The sequence below is a fragment of the Alosa alosa genome, chromosome 23 (genome assembly GCF_017589495.1).
Source record: "Alosa alosa isolate M-15738 ecotype Scorff River chromosome 23, AALO_Geno_1.1, whole genome shotgun sequence".
Classification (NCBI taxonomy): domain Eukaryota; kingdom Metazoa; phylum Chordata; class Actinopteri; order Clupeiformes; family Clupeidae; genus Alosa; species Alosa alosa.
The window spans coordinates 19,231,946-19,250,611 of NC_063211.1; the positions used below are offsets into that span (position 1 = coordinate 19,231,946).

General features: G+C 41.6%; 1 protein-coding gene across 4 annotated transcripts; it reads left to right on the forward strand.

The window, feature by feature from the left end:
- The first annotated feature begins 1,002 nt into the window (after positions 1-1,002).
- LOC125288727 (poly(rC)-binding protein 3-like) lies at positions 1,003-16,590 on the forward strand. 4 transcript variants are annotated; one of them, XM_048235313.1, is made up of 13 exons: positions 1,003-1,140; positions 5,851-6,020; positions 6,162-6,185; positions 6,293-6,325; positions 6,526-6,642; positions 7,244-7,375; positions 8,777-8,905; positions 10,150-10,299; positions 10,780-10,824; positions 11,631-11,709; positions 12,599-12,651; positions 13,182-13,351; positions 13,961-16,590. In XM_048235313.1, the coding sequence occupies exons 2-13, from the start codon at positions 5,943-5,945 to the stop codon at positions 14,013-14,015; spliced, it is 1,065 nt and encodes a 354-aa protein (XP_048091270.1). In that variant the 5' UTR covers positions 1,003-1,140; positions 5,851-5,942; the 3' UTR covers positions 14,016-16,590. The 4 variants fall into 4 exon arrangements, with proteins under 4 accessions (XP_048091270.1, XP_048091272.1, XP_048091271.1 ...); XM_048235315.1 differs by having other exon boundaries at positions 11,634-11,709; XM_048235314.1 differs by having other exon boundaries at positions 10,783-10,824.
- Positions 16,591-18,666: the final 2,076 nt, after the last annotated feature.

Genomic DNA, 18,666 nt, shown 5'->3' on the forward strand with positions numbered 1-18,666 from the left:
ATCTCGGTGGATTTGCGCAGGGATTGTTAATCCCAGAGAGATGTCAGTAAAGCCCAACCTAATTCGAGCCATGAGATTTCAAATGCAGGGGGAAATCGGTAGAGAGGACACATACTATGGACCACAGTTTACGCTTGTTCTGTCTTTCCCCCCTTATGTCCAACATATTAACACATTTACTCTGCCCCCTGACCATCCCCCCTGCTAAACACACACAGCCGCGTGCCCTGTGTGTGTGTGTGTGTGTGTGTGTGTGTGTGTGTGTGTGTGCACGCGTGTGTGTATATGAGGGGGGCAGGGAGTTTGTTTAATGTGATACTGTTGGGTTGCCTGTTCCCAATTCATAAGTGGGTTATGTTTTACAGTACGTGTGTTAATAGGAGTGTGTTCATGTATGTGTGTGTCCATGCCAGAAGCTGTATTTTGAAATGTGTGTGAGTGTGTGTGTGTGTGGGGGGGCAATTGGAGTACATGTGATTATATGTCTCCATGCATGTGTATATTTGGCCTGTTTGTATGTGTGTGTGTGTGTGTGTGTGTGTGTGTGTGTGTGTGTGTGTGTGTGTGTGTGTGTGTGTTGTGTATTTGCTGTTCTGGAAATGGTTGTCCATAGAGGCTGTTGGTTGCTCTGCCCCTTCGGAGCCTAACAGGGGTAAGAGAGGTGTTCTGATGCGAGATCTCACCCTTGGGCCTGAGGGCAGAGGTAGCCGCGATGACGCATCGCCCAATGGGTGCGCTCGGATGCCAGTGTGCCTCAGTGGGCAGCTCCCATGATCCCCAGGGAGAAGGGGGGGGGGGGTCCCCCAGAGCCTGGGCACCCCCTCACCCATTGACCCTCTTTCATCACAACACAAAGTGGCAGCATTGGCATCGTTGCTGAATCGCGCCCCGAAAAATTGCACCGAATCCACGCTTTGATTTTTTTTTCACCATTTTGTCGTTCGCCAGAGGTCACGTGATCCTACTGCCCGCCCACGCGTCGCTGTCAGTGGACCAATCAGATGTCAGCGTTCGATCTAAGCTGGGCGAAACGCGAGGGAAAAAAATAATTTTCCTTCTGCGTGTTGTGCACGTTTTTTCTATCTTTAATCTTTTCGCAAACGTCGAAAGTGGAGGCCATCTGTGTAGCGCAGCACAAAGGTAAAGCCTCTTTAAAAACGAATGTTTTTGCCTTCTTATGCCTCTCTGTCTTGTGGTCATTTTAGAAAATAAATATATAAATAATCTGTCAAATTACAATGCGTAGATAGTGTTAAATAGAGAGTTTGTTTCATTTGTGCCTTAACATGGGTCCTTTTACTAGACATTGTCCAGTTAGGGGCCATTGAGGCTTTGATTTTCGTCTTGAAATGTGTGGTCTCAGACAAAGTCAAATGGACAGAAGAGATTGACACCGGTCATAATTTGTATTTTTTGTGTTAATGATGTAATGCTGTATTAATGACGTGCACGCGATCATGGTGGGTCCATTATTAATTCATGCCGCACGTTCTAACGACTCCATGCGAATGTATGTGCGTTTCTTCATGGTGGTTTTGACTGTAATTGAGTGAGGCGAGACCCTAAGCCGTGGTATCTCAGTGAGCAAACACAAAAGGCAGAAGCATGCCTCCATTCTCACGAGAAACATACATAGAGCTTGCAGCAGGGGCCCAATTCATTGTTGTCTTAATTACGACTCTGCCATATGTCATTGTCCGGGAGAAATAACAACGCAGTTCGAAAATGAACTGGGTAATTATTCTCGCTGCAAAGTTTTGGTGAGCTTTTGCTTACAATTTTTTGGTGATAAAGTGAGTGGATTGCGTCAGTACGTCATTTTTGATATGAAACCTCTGAGCGATTGGTTGGAATATAATGACCACACTGAATGCAATGCATTCAGTATCTATTACCAACGTAAAACAGGGTAACCTCCAGAGTCATTAGTGCAATTATCATCACTGTGACATAATTTGTCTCGATCATCGGCAATAAACCGGTTTTATTTATCCAAAGAGCACCTACAGTGTACTCCTGCATCCCCACATATCCATAACCTTCAACCTAACCCTGTGACAGCCTAATACTTCCCTTCCACCTTGCTGCGCTAAATTTTCTCTTAAGTCTGTCTTCATGGTGCCGAGAGTCCGTGGGGACCATCAAATGAAGATCAAGCATACAGTAGGGAGAAGACTTTGTCTCTGTCTCTATCTGTCTTGTGGAAAACCCCCGTGATCTTTTTTTTTTTTCCGCCATGACGTCCTGTGGTGAAAGATATTGATTAAACGTCCCAGCGCCCGGGAGAGTGATTAACCACTGAAAAACTTCTGGAACTTGCTTTGCTGCCTGGATGGGGAGTCATTATTTATTAACGATAACCGATGGGAAAGTTGTCAAAGTTGACTTGGTGGTCAAAGTATGTCACCGGTTTGAGAGGTCGGATTATGATCACTGTTTTCCCAAACTGCATGTATGAGAGGAGATGGTATTATCAGGTGATCGCAGTGGTTGTGTAATCTCATTGCAGTCATGATGTTATTGAGTCGCCTACTGGAGGTTTCCATTTTCTAAATGCGCCTAGGGCAATATACATTTTATCACATCAACATACTGTACATCAGTTAATTTGGCTTGCTTTATGGAAAAAAGATTGCATCTCACAGCTGCATGAAGTAGAATACCAGATTAGTGATTCCCAAAAGTGGATGGGTGCCAACATTAAATAAATTGTGCTGCCACACAAATAAAAGTAAACCGCTTTGACTGTGATTTGATGCAACCTGGTCTTGTTGGATCCGACTGCTTGCCTTCAATGTGGGTATTTTTGTCTTTATCTCTCATGCAGTTTTGATCTTAAGGTTGGGATGAGGGATCCAGTGGATGCAAATCCTCCTTCAGCATTAGAGCCTGTCCCGACCAGAGTGTTGTAAGAGGCTTTGCATGAGCTGAGTGTTTGCACATCCAGACACCAGATCCGACCTCGATCCGGCCCAAATCTGGTCCAAATTTGGTCCACATCTGCTCCTGAACTGCAGTTGTCGTCTGTGGCTATCCATTCACCTGTCACCGATGGGTTTCAAGTCAAGCAGAGCAAGGTCAAACGGAGTGCCAGAATTGCCAGCTTTAGTGCATTACACCTGAGAGACCCATTGGTCATGGCACTGTAAAACTATTACTTTTTAAAGCCGTGGAACCATTCAGCAATTCCTGGAACCCAAGAGGTTATTGCAGTCGACGGATAGAAGTTGAGGAAATTTTCTTGCTCCTGTTAGCTGTCAACTATAGCTATAGGTGAAAGAGTGACACATTCCAAAAATTGCATAGTTTCAATTTTTTGAACAGACGTTATTTTAAAATCTCGCTGGCCTATGGAATTTTGGCTGTTCTGATACTATAGGAGAATTGAAATCTGATTTGATTAAGGATTACATTTTTGCATTTATGCCTTTTTTGATTAAGGATTAGATTTTGACACCAACACTCTGACCTTTGGGTCACCACAAAAACATTGTTGTTACTGTTGTGTGTCCTTTTTTACAGATATTATTATATTTAGATGCTCTTCTTATTTTTCACAAAGGTGCTCCTAATCGAGTTTTCCTGAAGTGAACCAACCCAACAACCAAACCTGTATAACCATAGACTCAGTCAAAGACATTTTAATAATTCATAGCCTAGTGTGTCAGGTTTTATGTAACGAGAATGTTCTTTGACACGTCACTTGTCAGACAGTCACCTGTACACCGCCTTGCCTGACAGGGTCACGGCCTACAGCACAGCTGATGAAGCCCTCAGAGAAGTCTCCAGGCTCTTTCCCTCTTTCACTGCACTTCTTTTGTTACGAGGGGTTGTTAGTATTGACTTTTTGCTCCATGGATCTCCGTGCACTTGGCTTGCTCTGAAAGGGCCGCCCCATTGCTCATTGTCAGAGGCTCTGCATACCGCAGGCCTGAAGTATTAAAACTGAATCACAGCAAGAGAGAGAGAGAGAGAGAAGAAAAGAACTCCTTTGCTCTCTCTCTCCCTCTCTCTCTCTCTCTCTCTCTCTTTCTCTCTTTTTCTTCTTCTTCTCTTTACCATCGCTGCGCAGTCTGCAGTGCAGAGCAGCAGAATTGGGGGGGGGTTAGAAGCGAGAGCATGGGGGCTGGAGAAAGAGAAGGGAGGGAGGAAAAAAGGGAGCGTTTTTGTGGAGCGGTGCTCAGTCGAGCGCGAAGCGTGCTTAATTCGATAGCCGCCACAGAGGAAGGGGGCAGAAGCTCTTTAGCAGAAGGCTTGACCCACTTTCCCCATCAGATGTCACCTCCGTGAGAAGCGGCACTCGCTCACTAGCAGTGATGGTGTGCGCGCTACACACATAGAGAGAATGAGAGAGACAGAGAGAGAGAGAGAAAGAGAGAGAGAGAACAAGGCTGTGCTCTTGAAGCTCAATTAGCACAATTGTAAATGTGTGTGTGTGTGTGTGTGTGTGTCCATGTCGATGAACGACAAGGAGACAGATAACATCTCATGTCCTGTTTAGACAGAGGAATAAGGGAAGGTAGATAATGAGGGAGAGAGAGAGAGAGAGAAGAAGAGGTAGAGAGCAGGAAGAGGGGAGAGAGAGAAGCAGGGAGGATAGGAGGAGGAAGCAGTCTTTGAGTAGGCCATGCCTGGAAGCTGGCGTTTGTTCAAACATGAGGCCATTTTGTTTGTGCAGAGACGTTGGAAAATGTACCCTCCTCCCTTGCTCTACACACACACACACACACACACACACACACACACACACACACACACACACACATACAAAAATACAGATTAGCTAAACATGTTTGCAATGTTTAAAATAGGATGGGATGTTTAAAATGTAAAATTTCAGCGGAAGCAATACATTTTCCCTCCATTTCATCCTTTATTTATTTTGTGTGGCAGCCATTTTCACCAGCATTAACACTCAGGCCACTCGGCTACAGTACAAGAAAGCAGTCCTCTAGATGGACGCCATCCCATCCCATAATACTGCCCTCAGCCCCGAGGCAACAGTGCTGTAATGCAGCGGCTTTGATTTCTTCATCATACTTTCTCTCTCTTTCTCTCTCTCTCTCTCTCTGGCTGGATCCACAGTAGTCATCTGGGGCTGCTTGTTTTGTGGATTATTTCTCGGTGCTGGCTACGTTGCCCTCCAACCTCTGGATGGTCTTAACCCCGGATTAGGGCTTTATGTAATCCCAGCATCCTCTGAGAGATTGGAGGAGGACAGCTGGCAACAACAGTGCCGATCCCCATCTCTATCCACTCTCCCCTGCCCTCTCTGCGGCTTCTTACCGGACACCAGTCCAGACGGCTCCAGACTGCTCTACGAGCTGCAGTGTAGTGACTGATGATGGCGGTGATGGATGGGTGTTTGTGAGGGAGCATTTTGGCCATGGTCTGACGTTGTTGACGTTGCGTTTCTACCAGATGCAACTCTTTACAGTCTGTGTTGTTATAAGCATACAGTGAGGACGCATAATTGTTGTTTTGTCCATATCTCAGTGTTACATGAAATATTCACCGGCTCATTCGGTAGGCCTCACAGATTTACTAAGATGGTATTATCGCAGGCTTAATACTCTTACATGAATAAATGCATATTTCCATATCTCCTCTCAAAGCAATTATCCATACATCCATGTTGTCATGATCCAATTGGGTAGTATGATTAGACTACCCCCCCTTGTGGTTCAGTCTGGTATAAAATGGGAGATAGTGCTTTGAGATGTGCAAGTTCCTAAAATGGTGTACACTATCCTTTTCAAAAGAGGATGGGCAAAGTAGCATGCTATGCAAATGTACAGTTTATTAGAATATATCACCTTACCGTTGGCCTGTCAATCTTGCTCATTGCAGGTGACTGGTTGGCTGTCCTTCCCATCACTCACTCTCTGGCCCTATCGGATCCCTCTTCACGTGACCACACCCAGCCCTTCTCAACCGACCCCATGATGGAACCTGCCAAAGTCCAGTCCGAAGGCGGGCTGAATGTCACCCTCACCATCCGGCTCCTCATGCATGGCAAGGTAAGCACAAGTTGTTTGTTTATTTGTTTGTTTGTTTATTGGCAAAATAATAATTAAATTAAGTAATGCATGCATGCACATCTGACCCATGTAGTGAGAGTATTTTGTCATTGATTTGTTCATCTGCTTGTCATTTTGCAGGAGGTTGGTAGCATCATTGGAAAGGTAAATGACCGCTTTTGTAGAATGTAACTTATTACATATAGTTTTCCAAGAACTGAAGATTTAAATAATTAAACAGTCCAGTGACTCTGCTGATCTTCTCTCTTCAGAAAGGAGAAACAGTCAAGAAAATGCGTGAGGAGGTAAGACCAGCCCTTTACTGTGTCATACTTACTTTATCAGTGTGATAATATGGTCAGCAGGCCATTTTTTGTATGCTTAAAAACTGTATTGTGTGTGTTTAAAAATGTCATCTTATTGCTTAAAGCTCATTGAACAGAATTGAATTGAGTTGAATTGAATTGAGTGAATAACAGCCTGTATTCCTGTGGTTCTTGTGTAGAGTGGCGCTCGCATCAACATTTCAGAAGGGAACTGCCCTGAGAGGATAGTGACCATCACCGGCCCCACAGATGCCATCTTTAAGGCCTTTGCCATGATCGCCTACAAGTTTGAAGAGGTACTTACGCAATTGCTTTACTTTACATAAGGGGTAATGGCCGCCGAGGTGTCCCAGTAAATTACAAAATTAATGAACGAGGCAGAGGCAAAGAGTTTCCATTAATTTTATATTTAAAACAGATTTATGGAGCATATCTAATTATTTGACAAATAATGAGAATATCTCAAGCCACAAAGGACTTACTAAAAATAACTTTTATTTGACTGTCTCTCTACAAAAAACAAAATCTGAAAGCATTCAGCTACGGTAAATGGTGCATGCTAACTGTTTGACTTCACTGTATTGTAAGATGCTTTTCATAACCGCTTTGTGAAATAACATTGGCTTCACTATACCTGATACCTTTGTGAATGATGCTTTATTTCTTTTGTGCTAAGATAAAGCTAAGACAAATAACCTGTCATTGGAAAACTCTAAGTAGAACATTCACTATTTTTGCTATGGAGGCATGCCAAGGACTACTTCATGAAGATGTTACTCGCCCCATTTTTAAAGTCTGGAGTTTAGCAAAGAGCCTAGAATGCTGTGTCATGGAAGTGTTCTGAGCATTATGGAGGAGCTGGAGATCTGGAATTTTCCATTTTGTATCCTCCCTCAGGACATCATCAACTCCATGAGCAACAGCCCCGCCACCAGCAAACCACCTGTCACCCTGCGCCTAGTGGTCCCGGCCAGCCAGTGTGGTTCCCTCATAGGGAAAGGGGGCTCCAAGATCAAGGAGATGAGAGAGGTAAGGGGTGTGTGTGTGTGTGTGTGTGTGTGTGTGTGTGTGTGTGTGTGTGTGTGTGTGTGTGTGTGTGTGTGTGTGTGTGTGAGGTATAAAACAAAGGTACAAAGGTAGTCTACAAGGCTTTATTGTAGGTAGACAGGCTCAGTATGGTATGCCCCTGCCTTCAGGCTGTAGCACAGAAATAAAGTATATAAATCACATACATCATTTATTATGACTAGATATAAATCATTATAAAAAGTACTGAAGCATACTGTTCCTGTCCATTTACTGAATCTTACTTGCCTGGTTGATGCTGTGTGAATGCTAACGTTCCCTCTCCATAATCCTGTCCATGTTGAAGATGTTCAGGTGTTGCCATTAGATATCTACTGTAGTTTGGAGCAACCTCCGAGAGGACTAGAGACTTTTTTGTTTTCAAATTTGAAAAATCAATGTTTACTAATAGAATATCAAACTTCAGGAAAATACACAAAAGTTAAGGGCCAGTTAAGGTCCTTTTCATGTGCAGATTATTGTGTTTTATCAAATTCCACCTACAAATGGAGAGAGATTGCTCCGCCAGACCCCTCTTTGTCTTTGTTATCATCATCTTTGGCAGAAGTGCTAGTGAATAAAAGGCTTTGTTTTGTTTACCTGTCCTGAGTCAATTTACTGTCTGCACTGTTTTACCACTAGACATTTTATTTTATAATTATCTCCTTCATATTGAACTTCTTTACACAAAAAATGTGCTTTTGAATTACTATTTTAATATTCCTTTTTAACTAACCATGTAAAATTGAGCTAGCTCTGACTCTGAGATTATGAATTTCATCATTGGTAATGCTGTTGCATCTTTATCAAGTATATGGTTATGGTCATGGTTACTTAGCAGACACTTTTACCTACATACATTTGTAACTTCATATGTATAGTGTATGACATTAAATTTTAAACTAGATATGTAACAGGGAAGCCCCACACACATACGTAACTGGGACGTAACTGAAGCGGTCTGTTTGCATAGTGTATGCTGCAACAGCCCCCCCCCCCCCAAACTGCACTATCCTATCCCATCCCATCCGTAGTGTCTATTTATTTACAAATGTGCATACTGTAATTACACTTACACATAGCCATATACTGCTCTTCATCCTGCACATACACTTATTTTTAATACTAATATAATGTTACTGTTTCTGCACTACAATGGTACTGCTACCACACTGCACATAGCTGTACATACTGTACATATCTATTTATATGGTTCGTACTAAATATCCACATTTATTCAGTTTTTCTGTACTTCTTACTACTACTATAATGGTACTGCCACTACATTGCACATATCTGTACATGTTGTTCACACATTGTTCATATTACATAGCCATGTTTATTTTTCTGGTGTTTCCTCCCTAGTCCACGGGAGCCCAGGTGCAGGTGGCGGGGGACATGCTGCCCAACTCCACAGAGAGAGCAGTCACCATCTCGGGCACGCCAGAGGCCATCATCCAGTGTGTCAAGCAGATCTGCGTGGTGATGCTGGAGGTATTGGGCTCTGTGTGTGTGTGTGTGTGTGTGTGTGTGTGTGTGTGTGTGTGTGTGTGTGTGTGTGTGTGTGTAAAAGCATGACTATTTGTGTCTAAACGTCTATCTATGGTCCTAATAGAAGACATCTCAACTGCTAGTGGTTAATAATAGCAATCACGTAGAAGAGCCCATAGAGACTTGGTCTCAAATTGACTGGCAGTTTCAGACAAGCCTGTTGAAAGCCTTTGAAAAGATTGTACTTTCAATATAAGTCAGGGGATTCTTTAGTCTTCCATTTCTTTGAACCATTTCTTTTTTTTTTCCTGTTTTTTAATGCATATTGTAATGTCTCTCAAATAGCAAATGCACACCAAACACAACATTGTACAAGATACTGTGTGATTCATATTAAAAATCCATTTTATAACATGCTGAAACTGTACATGCCTAAAAACATGAACAAATGACCCACCAATGGAGAAATTTACAATTTGATGTGTTACATTTTTACATTTTAAATTTAGTTTATATATTTTATGACATATAGTCCTTGTTACATTGTATCTACTCTAAATGCAGTTTATGTCAACATATTATCTCTCCAACTATAGCAGCACTTTGATACTTTGCACCTACATGACCCCAAACCTGACCCCTATCCTAACTCTAACCCTGACCCTGGTTTTATGTAATTACACTGTATCAAAGTGCTAATGCTTATCAGTACTTAATGTGTCATACAGCATCTGAATGGGGCGGTGGTAGCGTAGTGGCTAAGTAGCCTGAAAACTTGTGGGTTCAATACCCACTGTTGTGCCCTTTAGCAAGGCTCTTAACCCCGAGTTGCTCTGGGCACAATGGCTCTTGTAATATAATTGACATAAAAGCTAAATGAATAGATGTAAATGTAAATCTAAAGGTACAGTTACACTGCAACAAGGGCTATGCACCACAAACTTAGAGAGAACCATTTTGTTATCCTTTTACCCGTGTTAACATCTGATTACCCAGATACAGATGGAACCAGATCCACAGCTTTTCTTTGCTCTTTCACTCTCTCTCTCTTCCTCTTTTGGTCCCTTCATCCCCTCAGTTTATCAAGTCCCTCTCTCTGACATGGACCTATCAATTAATACTGTGTCTGTCTTTTGCCCTTCTCTCTCTCTCTCTTCACCCCCTCTCTCTCTCCTCTCTGCCCTCGTTCTTTCCGGCTCCGTGTCCATTCCCCTCCTTGGCTTTGCTCCTGTCCACGCCTCTCTAAGTCCCCTCCCAAAGGTGCCACTATCCCCTACCGGCCCAAGCCGGCTGCTGCCCCGGTCATCTTCACCGGCGGGCAGGTGAGGGCAGCCGACCCTCTGGCTGCGTCCTCCACAGCCAACCTCAGCCTGCTGCTTCAGCACCAGCCACTGCCTGTGAGTACCACAGATAAACTCTAATACACATGCGCACACACACACGGACATACACATACTGTACACATACACATGCACACACAAACACTAACACACACACAGACACAGACACAGACACACACACACACACACACACACCCAGGCACACAAAGACACACACACACTCACTCACTCACTCACTCACTCACACAATCACGGAACCTATAACTATTTGACATAAAATATGCAGATACTCATATATATATATATATATATATATATATATATATATATATATATATATATATATATATATATATATATATATATATATGAGTCATATGAGATATTCAGTTCCAAACTGCCAACTGACATGCTGTCTGCCCCCCCCCCCCTCCCCATCTCTATATCTCTCTCTTCTCTCTTGTCCACTGGCTTTATTCTCTCTTTTATTCCTCTCTTTTCTCTTCCACTCTGCATCCTTCCATTTCTCTGGATCAGCAGGCTTACACCATTCAGGGACAGTATGCCATTCCGCACCCAGACGTGAGTTTTCTCCCCCTCTGACACAGACACTGATGCCTTTGACTATGACCAGCCTTCTGCATGCCTCTTCTTTTTGGACTTCCTCCCTTATTAATATTCATCATAATATTAATAGGGCATTTCTGATATGTGATAATTTGTCTGTCAGAGCCGAATTAGATCTCTACCCTCCAGAACTTGACAGGACATGGCTTGAGGGAGATCTGTGAGGAAAGATTGCCTACCCATGCATAACTGGGTCGAATTGATCATTAATCTTTAAACACCTTCGATGTTTCGTCAATGATAGAGGATTGAGGTGCAGACACCCCCCCCCCCACCCCAACCCAACGCTAGCTTTAGCACTTTGCGCCTCAATAGGCTTCATATCTCCGTTCAGGCCAAGTCTTTACAAAAGTTTCCTCTAGCTTTTTGACTCTTCTTTCTTTTCTCTGTCTGTTTTCCTTTCTTTCGCTCTGTCTTTCTTTCTGTCTGTCTGTTGCTCTTGCTTTCTCCTCCACCACAACGGTCCACAACTTCTCCTCACTCTATCCCTCTTTCTCTCTTTTTCTTGCTCTCTCTTCCTTTGTCTGTCTCTCCCTTTCTCGCTTTCTTTTTGTTTCTTTCTGTCATTCTCTCTTTATCTCTCTCTCATTCTCTTACTCTCTCGTTCTCTCTCACTCTCTCTCTCTTTCTCTCTCTCTCTCTCTCTCTCTCTCTCTCTCTCTCTCACTCTGTGGTGGAGTTGTGGGCGTCTTACTCAGAGTGACTCCTGTGTTTCTAATGATAACCTCTTAGTCTCACTGTCCTCCTCCTCCCCCCCTCAGCAGTTGACCAAGCTTCACCAGTTGGCTATGCAGCAAACCCCCTTTACCTCCCTCGGGCAGACCACCCCCGCTTTCCCTGGTACGTACCCACGCTCCCCACTCTTAAAAAAAAAACACGCTCCTTCTCACCATAGCACCCGTAGAGTCACCACTCTCTTTTTTGCCTGTTCGTCTGTCCGTTTGTCTTTGTCACTCTTTTTTTCGTCTTGTTTTTTCCTTCCAACCCCTATTTTTTCAACACAAGCCTGGTCAATGCTATTGAGGTTATATTTTTTTTGTTTGTTTATTGAATTTTTTATTCATTTATTTATTTATTATCTTCCTAAATGAACATGGGAAAGGTGTCTTCAGTGAGTCGAGAGAGGGGTCCATTTTTTTCAGCATCTTTGGACTAAGCCCAGGTTGTAGAATGAGTTTTGTGTAATATGAAGAGCATCCAGAAGGGGGTGCTGTACTGATCATTCTTGAAATATTCATGTGAAGTTGTCAGCATCCTTTCATGCATTACGAATGCTTTGAACTACAGCCTAAAAACAGGTTCAAAAAGCGCAAACAGCAGTTGACAGGAATAACTGTATATTCTTAAGGACCATGAGTGGACATTATCATCTTGATCCGTTGCTAAACCCAACAGTCTTTAAGGTATCCTCTATTTCTTGCTTGTTCTCGCTCTCTCTCTCTCTCTTTCTCTCTCTCTCACTCTCTCTGTCTCCCTTTCTCTTGGTATCTCCCTGTCTCTTTTTTCTTGCTATTCTTTCAACTTTTCTCTCTTCCTCTTCCTGTCTTTTTTCTTTCTTTCTTTCTTTCCCTTCCTCTCTCTCTCACTGTTTGACTTTCTTCTTTAACTTTCCTCTATGTCCTCCTTCACTAAATCTCTCTGTCTCTCTTTCTCTCTATCACCCCCCTCTATCTCTCTTTCTACCTATCTCTTCCTCCCTCTCTCTCCCGCCATCTCCTTTTCATTGCAGGTGTGGATGCCAGTCCACAGGCCAGTACTCATGAGCTCACCATTCCCAATGATGTGAGTATAGTGTGGCTTCCTCAATCTTTTTATTATCACACATGAGCACAATCAGACCCAAATCTGGCCCAGTGTGGTTCTGATCTCCCAGATCCTGGCCAGATGAGGGCCACATCATTGCCGGGCCCTTCAGTGTCAAGTATATTCCGGGTCTGCCAACTGAGCATCATTCAGAACTGTGAAAACACCTTAACTGCACAAACTGTCCCAAATACTTCATCGCCCCCATGAGGTTTGATGTTGATGACAATGCTGTAAAAAATGCCATCATTAGAGATGTGTGTGGTGGGGAAGTTAATCACAGCCTGACAAGGGAGGAGGCCAGTGAATGATGAATACAGTGGGAATAACAAGAAACAAGTACTGTAAGCTACGGCATATAAAGACATATTTTACTCGGCCCTCCTGAAGTTTGCCTCTGGCTTTAAGAATGATTTCTCTGTCGGTTCTGGAACTAGAGTCAGGGTCTCCAGGGATGCGCTGTGATTGGTGGACAGGGATTGCATCATACCTCTTCTGTTTCTTCCCAGCTAATAGGCTGCATAATCGGGCGCCAGGGAACCAAAATCAACGAGATCCGACAGATGTCTGGGGCACAGATCAAAATTGCTAACGCCATGGAAGGGTCATCCGAGCGCCAGATCACCATCACTGGAACCCCCGCCAACATCAGCCTTGCCCAGTATCTCATCAATGCCAGGTAAGCCTTCAGTTATGTCACACAACAGAATCAGGGACTCTCCTGGGTCAAATCTAATCCAGATTCCCAGTGGCTCTACTGTGGGGGGTGTGGGTGACCTCCAAGAGGAGTCACCAACATTATGCAAGGGGTCATGAAATGATGTGGATGCATTTTAACAACTTTAATAAAACATTAACAACACAGTCAGTATTTTGACACCTCTGGTCATATATTTTATATCTGGTTAGTAAGGGAAAAAGACAAAAAATTACTGCATGTACAGTATTGTAAAACTAATTTTCACTCTAGCTTTACCCATTCTTCCACCTCAAATAAATGTTATAATAAAAAATGTACATTTCAATATCCCTAATCAGGTGGACAAACCTGGAACTATAGATAAATATATAAATATATATTTTACTGTCTTCCAGAGAAGATGGAAGCAAGGAGAAACTCCTGTCCTGTAAAATGCTAAATAATCTACAAGGATTCCTTTGACTCCTTTGACTGTTGCAAAGCAGACATGCTTTTCTTGGAAAGCTATAATTTAGTGCCCTGATGTTTTGATAGAATAATGAGACACAAATTAATGACTGTCACTCCTCCCAACGACACCTCTGGCAGGTTCAGGGATGTGGCGGCCATGTGGACTGACCCCTCCTCCATGACGACTTCCTGAAGCCCCTGACATTCCTCCCTCTCCCTCGAAGCCCGCGACGGATGACCCTCCCACGTCGATACAGCACTATTGGAAAAACAAACCACTCCCTTCCTCCGCCCCTTTTTCTCTTTTTTGGACCTTCTCAGCCTCCATAACGACCTGAGCAATCAACCCCAACTGAAGCTTTATTCTCAGGAAGTTTATACGGCTGTGAGTGACAAAAAAAAGCATTGATTCATAAAAAAAGTATTTGTTTTTTTTGTTTGTTTGTTTGATTGATTCTCATTTGTGACACGCTAGCCATAACACACCTACATAGTTTTCTTGTCAGAATGTTGACAGAACTCCGCAACCCCTGCTATAACCATTCCAGACTCTGATGCTGTATGTATGTCTGTGGCTTATATTCTCAGTAACACACTCAAAATATACAGCATGAAGTACATTGAATGGTTATAATAGGTGTTGAGCATGCACTGGATGCATTGTGTAGGCTATTGTGTGAGCCAATGTCACAGTTGATTTGTTTGTTTGTTCTTTTTGTCTGTATAGGTTTAGCCCAGTGTGTGAGCATGCTGCATATTTAGTCATTTCGTTTGGAATTGAGCTTATTTCTTTTCTTCTTTCTGTCGGCCCGTGAGTGCTTATTTATTCAGTCGCTATGTACAGTGCGCTTGATGCGGCGGTCAACTGCATTTCTGGAGACCAATTAACTGTGCTCTGTAAATGCATGTTGTTTATTGTATGTTTTGTTTTGTTTGTTTGTCTGTCATGGAGGAGGTACAGTTAGAGGGCTGTAGTCTTTGTCATGCCCCCCTTCTATAGTCTCATGAACAATGTAAGACTACAATTCCCATAAGAGTCACAAAATCCCTCTTCTTCCCCCTGACTGAAACCGTATCCCTCCTTGACTTTGAAAAATGCAATAACTTGCTTCTTGCTGTATATTTAATTTGCACATTCATACAGAGACGCTGGCTGACTTTGGTCATACTCAGTTGATGGTGACAGTGTTCGACACTCTTCCTAATGCAAAACAAGTGGGCCTGGGGGGCCACAGATACCCTCAGCTCTAGTCACATCCATGTACTCTTTGTTCGTATATGTTCACTTTACACAGTTATGAATGCTATAGCAGGAGCCATGGTCAGTGAGTTTGACGTGCTATCTCAAGTTTGAGATTAAATTTTGTGGGAGGGAGTTGACTAAATTGTCACTTTTGTTTAAAGCCTTGTGTCAACAGCATTGTATGTTTTTTTTAAAAAAATATGCCACATTCCTTGTGAAAGGCTTTTTTATTATTATGAAATATGTTTTGACTGATAGGCGGTAGCCTGCAGAATGTTATTTTATTTTATGCCATTCTCATGTTTATTCATGGTTTATTTAAAAAAGAATGGGTTAGGGAAAGGATGTTGAACATGTCAACTTGACATATTTTCTCTCTTGACATTTGAAGCTCATGTTCAGCTGTGTGACATGTCTCCTGGACAACATGGGTGGAGCTGAAGTTGTAAAAAAATGTGTTCGGATGATCCTCTCTGTTGTCAATTTAAATAACTGAGAATGAAGGGTTGTTTTTTGTCCAAAATAAGCATGGAACTAGCCTTTGAATGTAATTTTCAAGAACGATCAAAAGGCAATCTTCATTATTTAGTGTTTGTAATAGTGATGCCATATTACTGTGGACAATTGATATTTCAGGACAAACCGAAAAGTACAGAATGAATCAACACAGTTAGACAATTGGTGTGTTAAGATGGTGTTTTACAAATGGCTACAAATTGGTTGCTGTACTTAAAATTGTGTTGTATGTCTTATTCTTTAGCTATGTTAACTGGAACTTGTATTCTATGGAATGTCGTTTATATCAAAGCTATAGACTAGATTTTATTGTTTTACATGACATTGCATTGACAAATTCATTATTGCGGTTGTTACTTTTATTGATATTATTATGACTATGATTATAACTGTAACATGCATTAATATTTCTTAGGACATCCAAACAAGTACATGAAGTGCATGATCAGATTTGTTTCTGCATTGTAGTTTATTATAACTGGCCATCTCATATGATGCAGCTTGTAGAGTGACATACATGTTTTCAGTCTATGTGTTACCAGGCAGAGGGGTAGACAGATATGTGCTTGATCTGTCTCTTCTGTCTGTTAATCCATAGTACACAACAATTGTTGCGGATACTGTACATCCAGTATTTCATAGTTATTATAGCTCTGGACACATTTTTACGTGTCCTGTCATCTTTGATTCTAACTATTTACTGCAGTTCGCAAAAAAAGAAAAAGAAAATCACAAAAAAGACTGACATGAACTGTTGGTGTAATCCAGATGCATTTACTAGTATATATGTTATTTTTGTGTTTCTCATGTGCTAGCGGATATTTAAAAATTTGTGCTTCTGTAAAACATTTGCTGTTTGAAAAAAAAAAAAAGTGTAACGGAGGTTTTGGTTTTTAGTCGGGTGATTTTTTGCTGCTTGCAGATCTACTTTAGATGAACATTATTTAACTTCTTAGGTTTCTTTTGAAATGATTTGTGAAGAGGATCAATAAATTCTTCTTTTCTGTCACTGACGTGTGTTGTTTCTTTATTCACATACTGATAAAGATTTGACTGAAATGTTCACCCCTGCAAAACTCTTATTTGCTATGGTATTCTTGAGCAGAGCTTAAATTACAGTATCCCAGTATTCCACTCTTGACTTCAAGGACTTACAGTATTTCCATCTGGGGATCTTTTTTGATGTGGCGCTGAATTTTTGACCCATGCACACATTTTCCATTCATTTAAACAGAATAGATAGATAGATAGATAGATAGATACTTTATTGATCCCCAAGGGGAAATTCAAGAATGTTCATTTCAACATGAGCTCTTTCCTCAGCCCAGCTTTATTATTATTTCAAAATAAAGAATTAGCACATCTACACACAGCATAACTAACTCTGCAAAAAAAATCTCTCTCCCTCTGTTTCTCCTCTTCTTTGTCTTCAAATTGTTTATGAATATTTTCTCTTATAGCCTGCCTTGCAAAGAGGTTCGTCATTGTCTCATTCTCAATTCAGTACCACGCCTGTCACCTTTCTTCACCACACACTTGATTAAATATAGACTTCAGGAACGCAATTTCCTTCCACTCAATTTGTAGTTGATTAAGAGACCATGAGTTCCTTTCATCTGTACATAGTATTAGAGGACATCCAACACAAAGCATAAGCTTGCTTTAGTACTGGAGGAAAACAATAATGCCCAGGCTTTTTTTGGTCTATGGCAAGCTCAGTCAGTTCAGGGTTTTCTCTTTCATTCTTTATTTCCGCAGCATACACACTTTCAAAAGAGAAACTGGCAATAAAATGAATTGGAGTCTGCATACTCAAGCATACTGTTGTCTCATCCTATGCTGTGTGTCAGAGCAGTTCTGAAACTATGTCTTGGACAAGGTGTAGGCTACAAAGGTCAAGACACACTACAGTACAGTATATCTGTATACTACTGTATGGTCCATATGAGCTCTCTTCACTGAGTTTAATGCCATAGCTTGGCTATAGGCTAGACTTATTAGGCGTAGATTAGAAAAATGTGTATTATCTCTATACAGTGAATGTGAATTCATGTTCTGCATAAATCATTTTCATACCACATTAAAAAAAAAAACATTTAAATACACAAACTACATAAAATATGGGACCCTGTGAAATAAAACAGTTACAAATAATACAGGTGAAAATACCTCCAGAAAACAATCTTCCAGGAAAATATCATTTGTTTCAAGTTCTAGTTTCCTCAGATTTCTGTGCACATAACAAAGAAATATGTTTGGCAAAGCACCTGGGCAAGGTCCTGATATGCTCCTCAATACATCTGCTTCTGTCAGGTAGAGAGAGTAAAAGGCAAGCGGTGGGATTTCACACATCAAAAAACAACAGATTTAGTTTCACATTGTCAGCATACATTTAAATTATCTTTTTTTTTACACAAAACAAATGTCTAAGGATGGAGCTTTTTTACCACATGATAAGACCTTTTACAGGAGCGGAGAAAATTAGAATTGTGACAGATTAGAAAGTTTGGACTTTGGTCATTTCCTCTGCTCTCTGGACTATCAAAGGCTGGCAGATTTTGTGGAAATCCAGAGCAGTCCTGTTTGTAGCACAATGGCAAACATTGCCTTTGGCTTAAGAAGCAGCAGGTGGTGGCCCAGGCATGCTGCAGTAAGGTTTAGCTTAATTAGGCCTGAATCTCCAAAAGAAACAAAAACATGACCTCCTTAACATCTGCTTTTTTCCAAAGTATATTTCCCATTAGAGTCACAACATATTCTAATACTGAATACAGCATATTGTACTATCTTGCAAGGTAGACAGATATAATTTTGAGAGGAAATATTCTGTCATTTACAGTACTTCAAGAGCTGATGGATGGTGCCCAACTTAAAACTTGAATGGGGTACAATAGTACATCACTAATACATCATTTTTTTATGATATATTCAGCAAGCAATGTTGAAAGTATTATTTCTAGACAACCACAGAATACTTCACCTAAAACAGCATAGGATGTGACTTATTTATGTGATGCTTGTTGAGTTGTAAGAGCATAATGTGATACAACTAATATGGGAACAAAGTTCATAGGGTAAGGGGGGG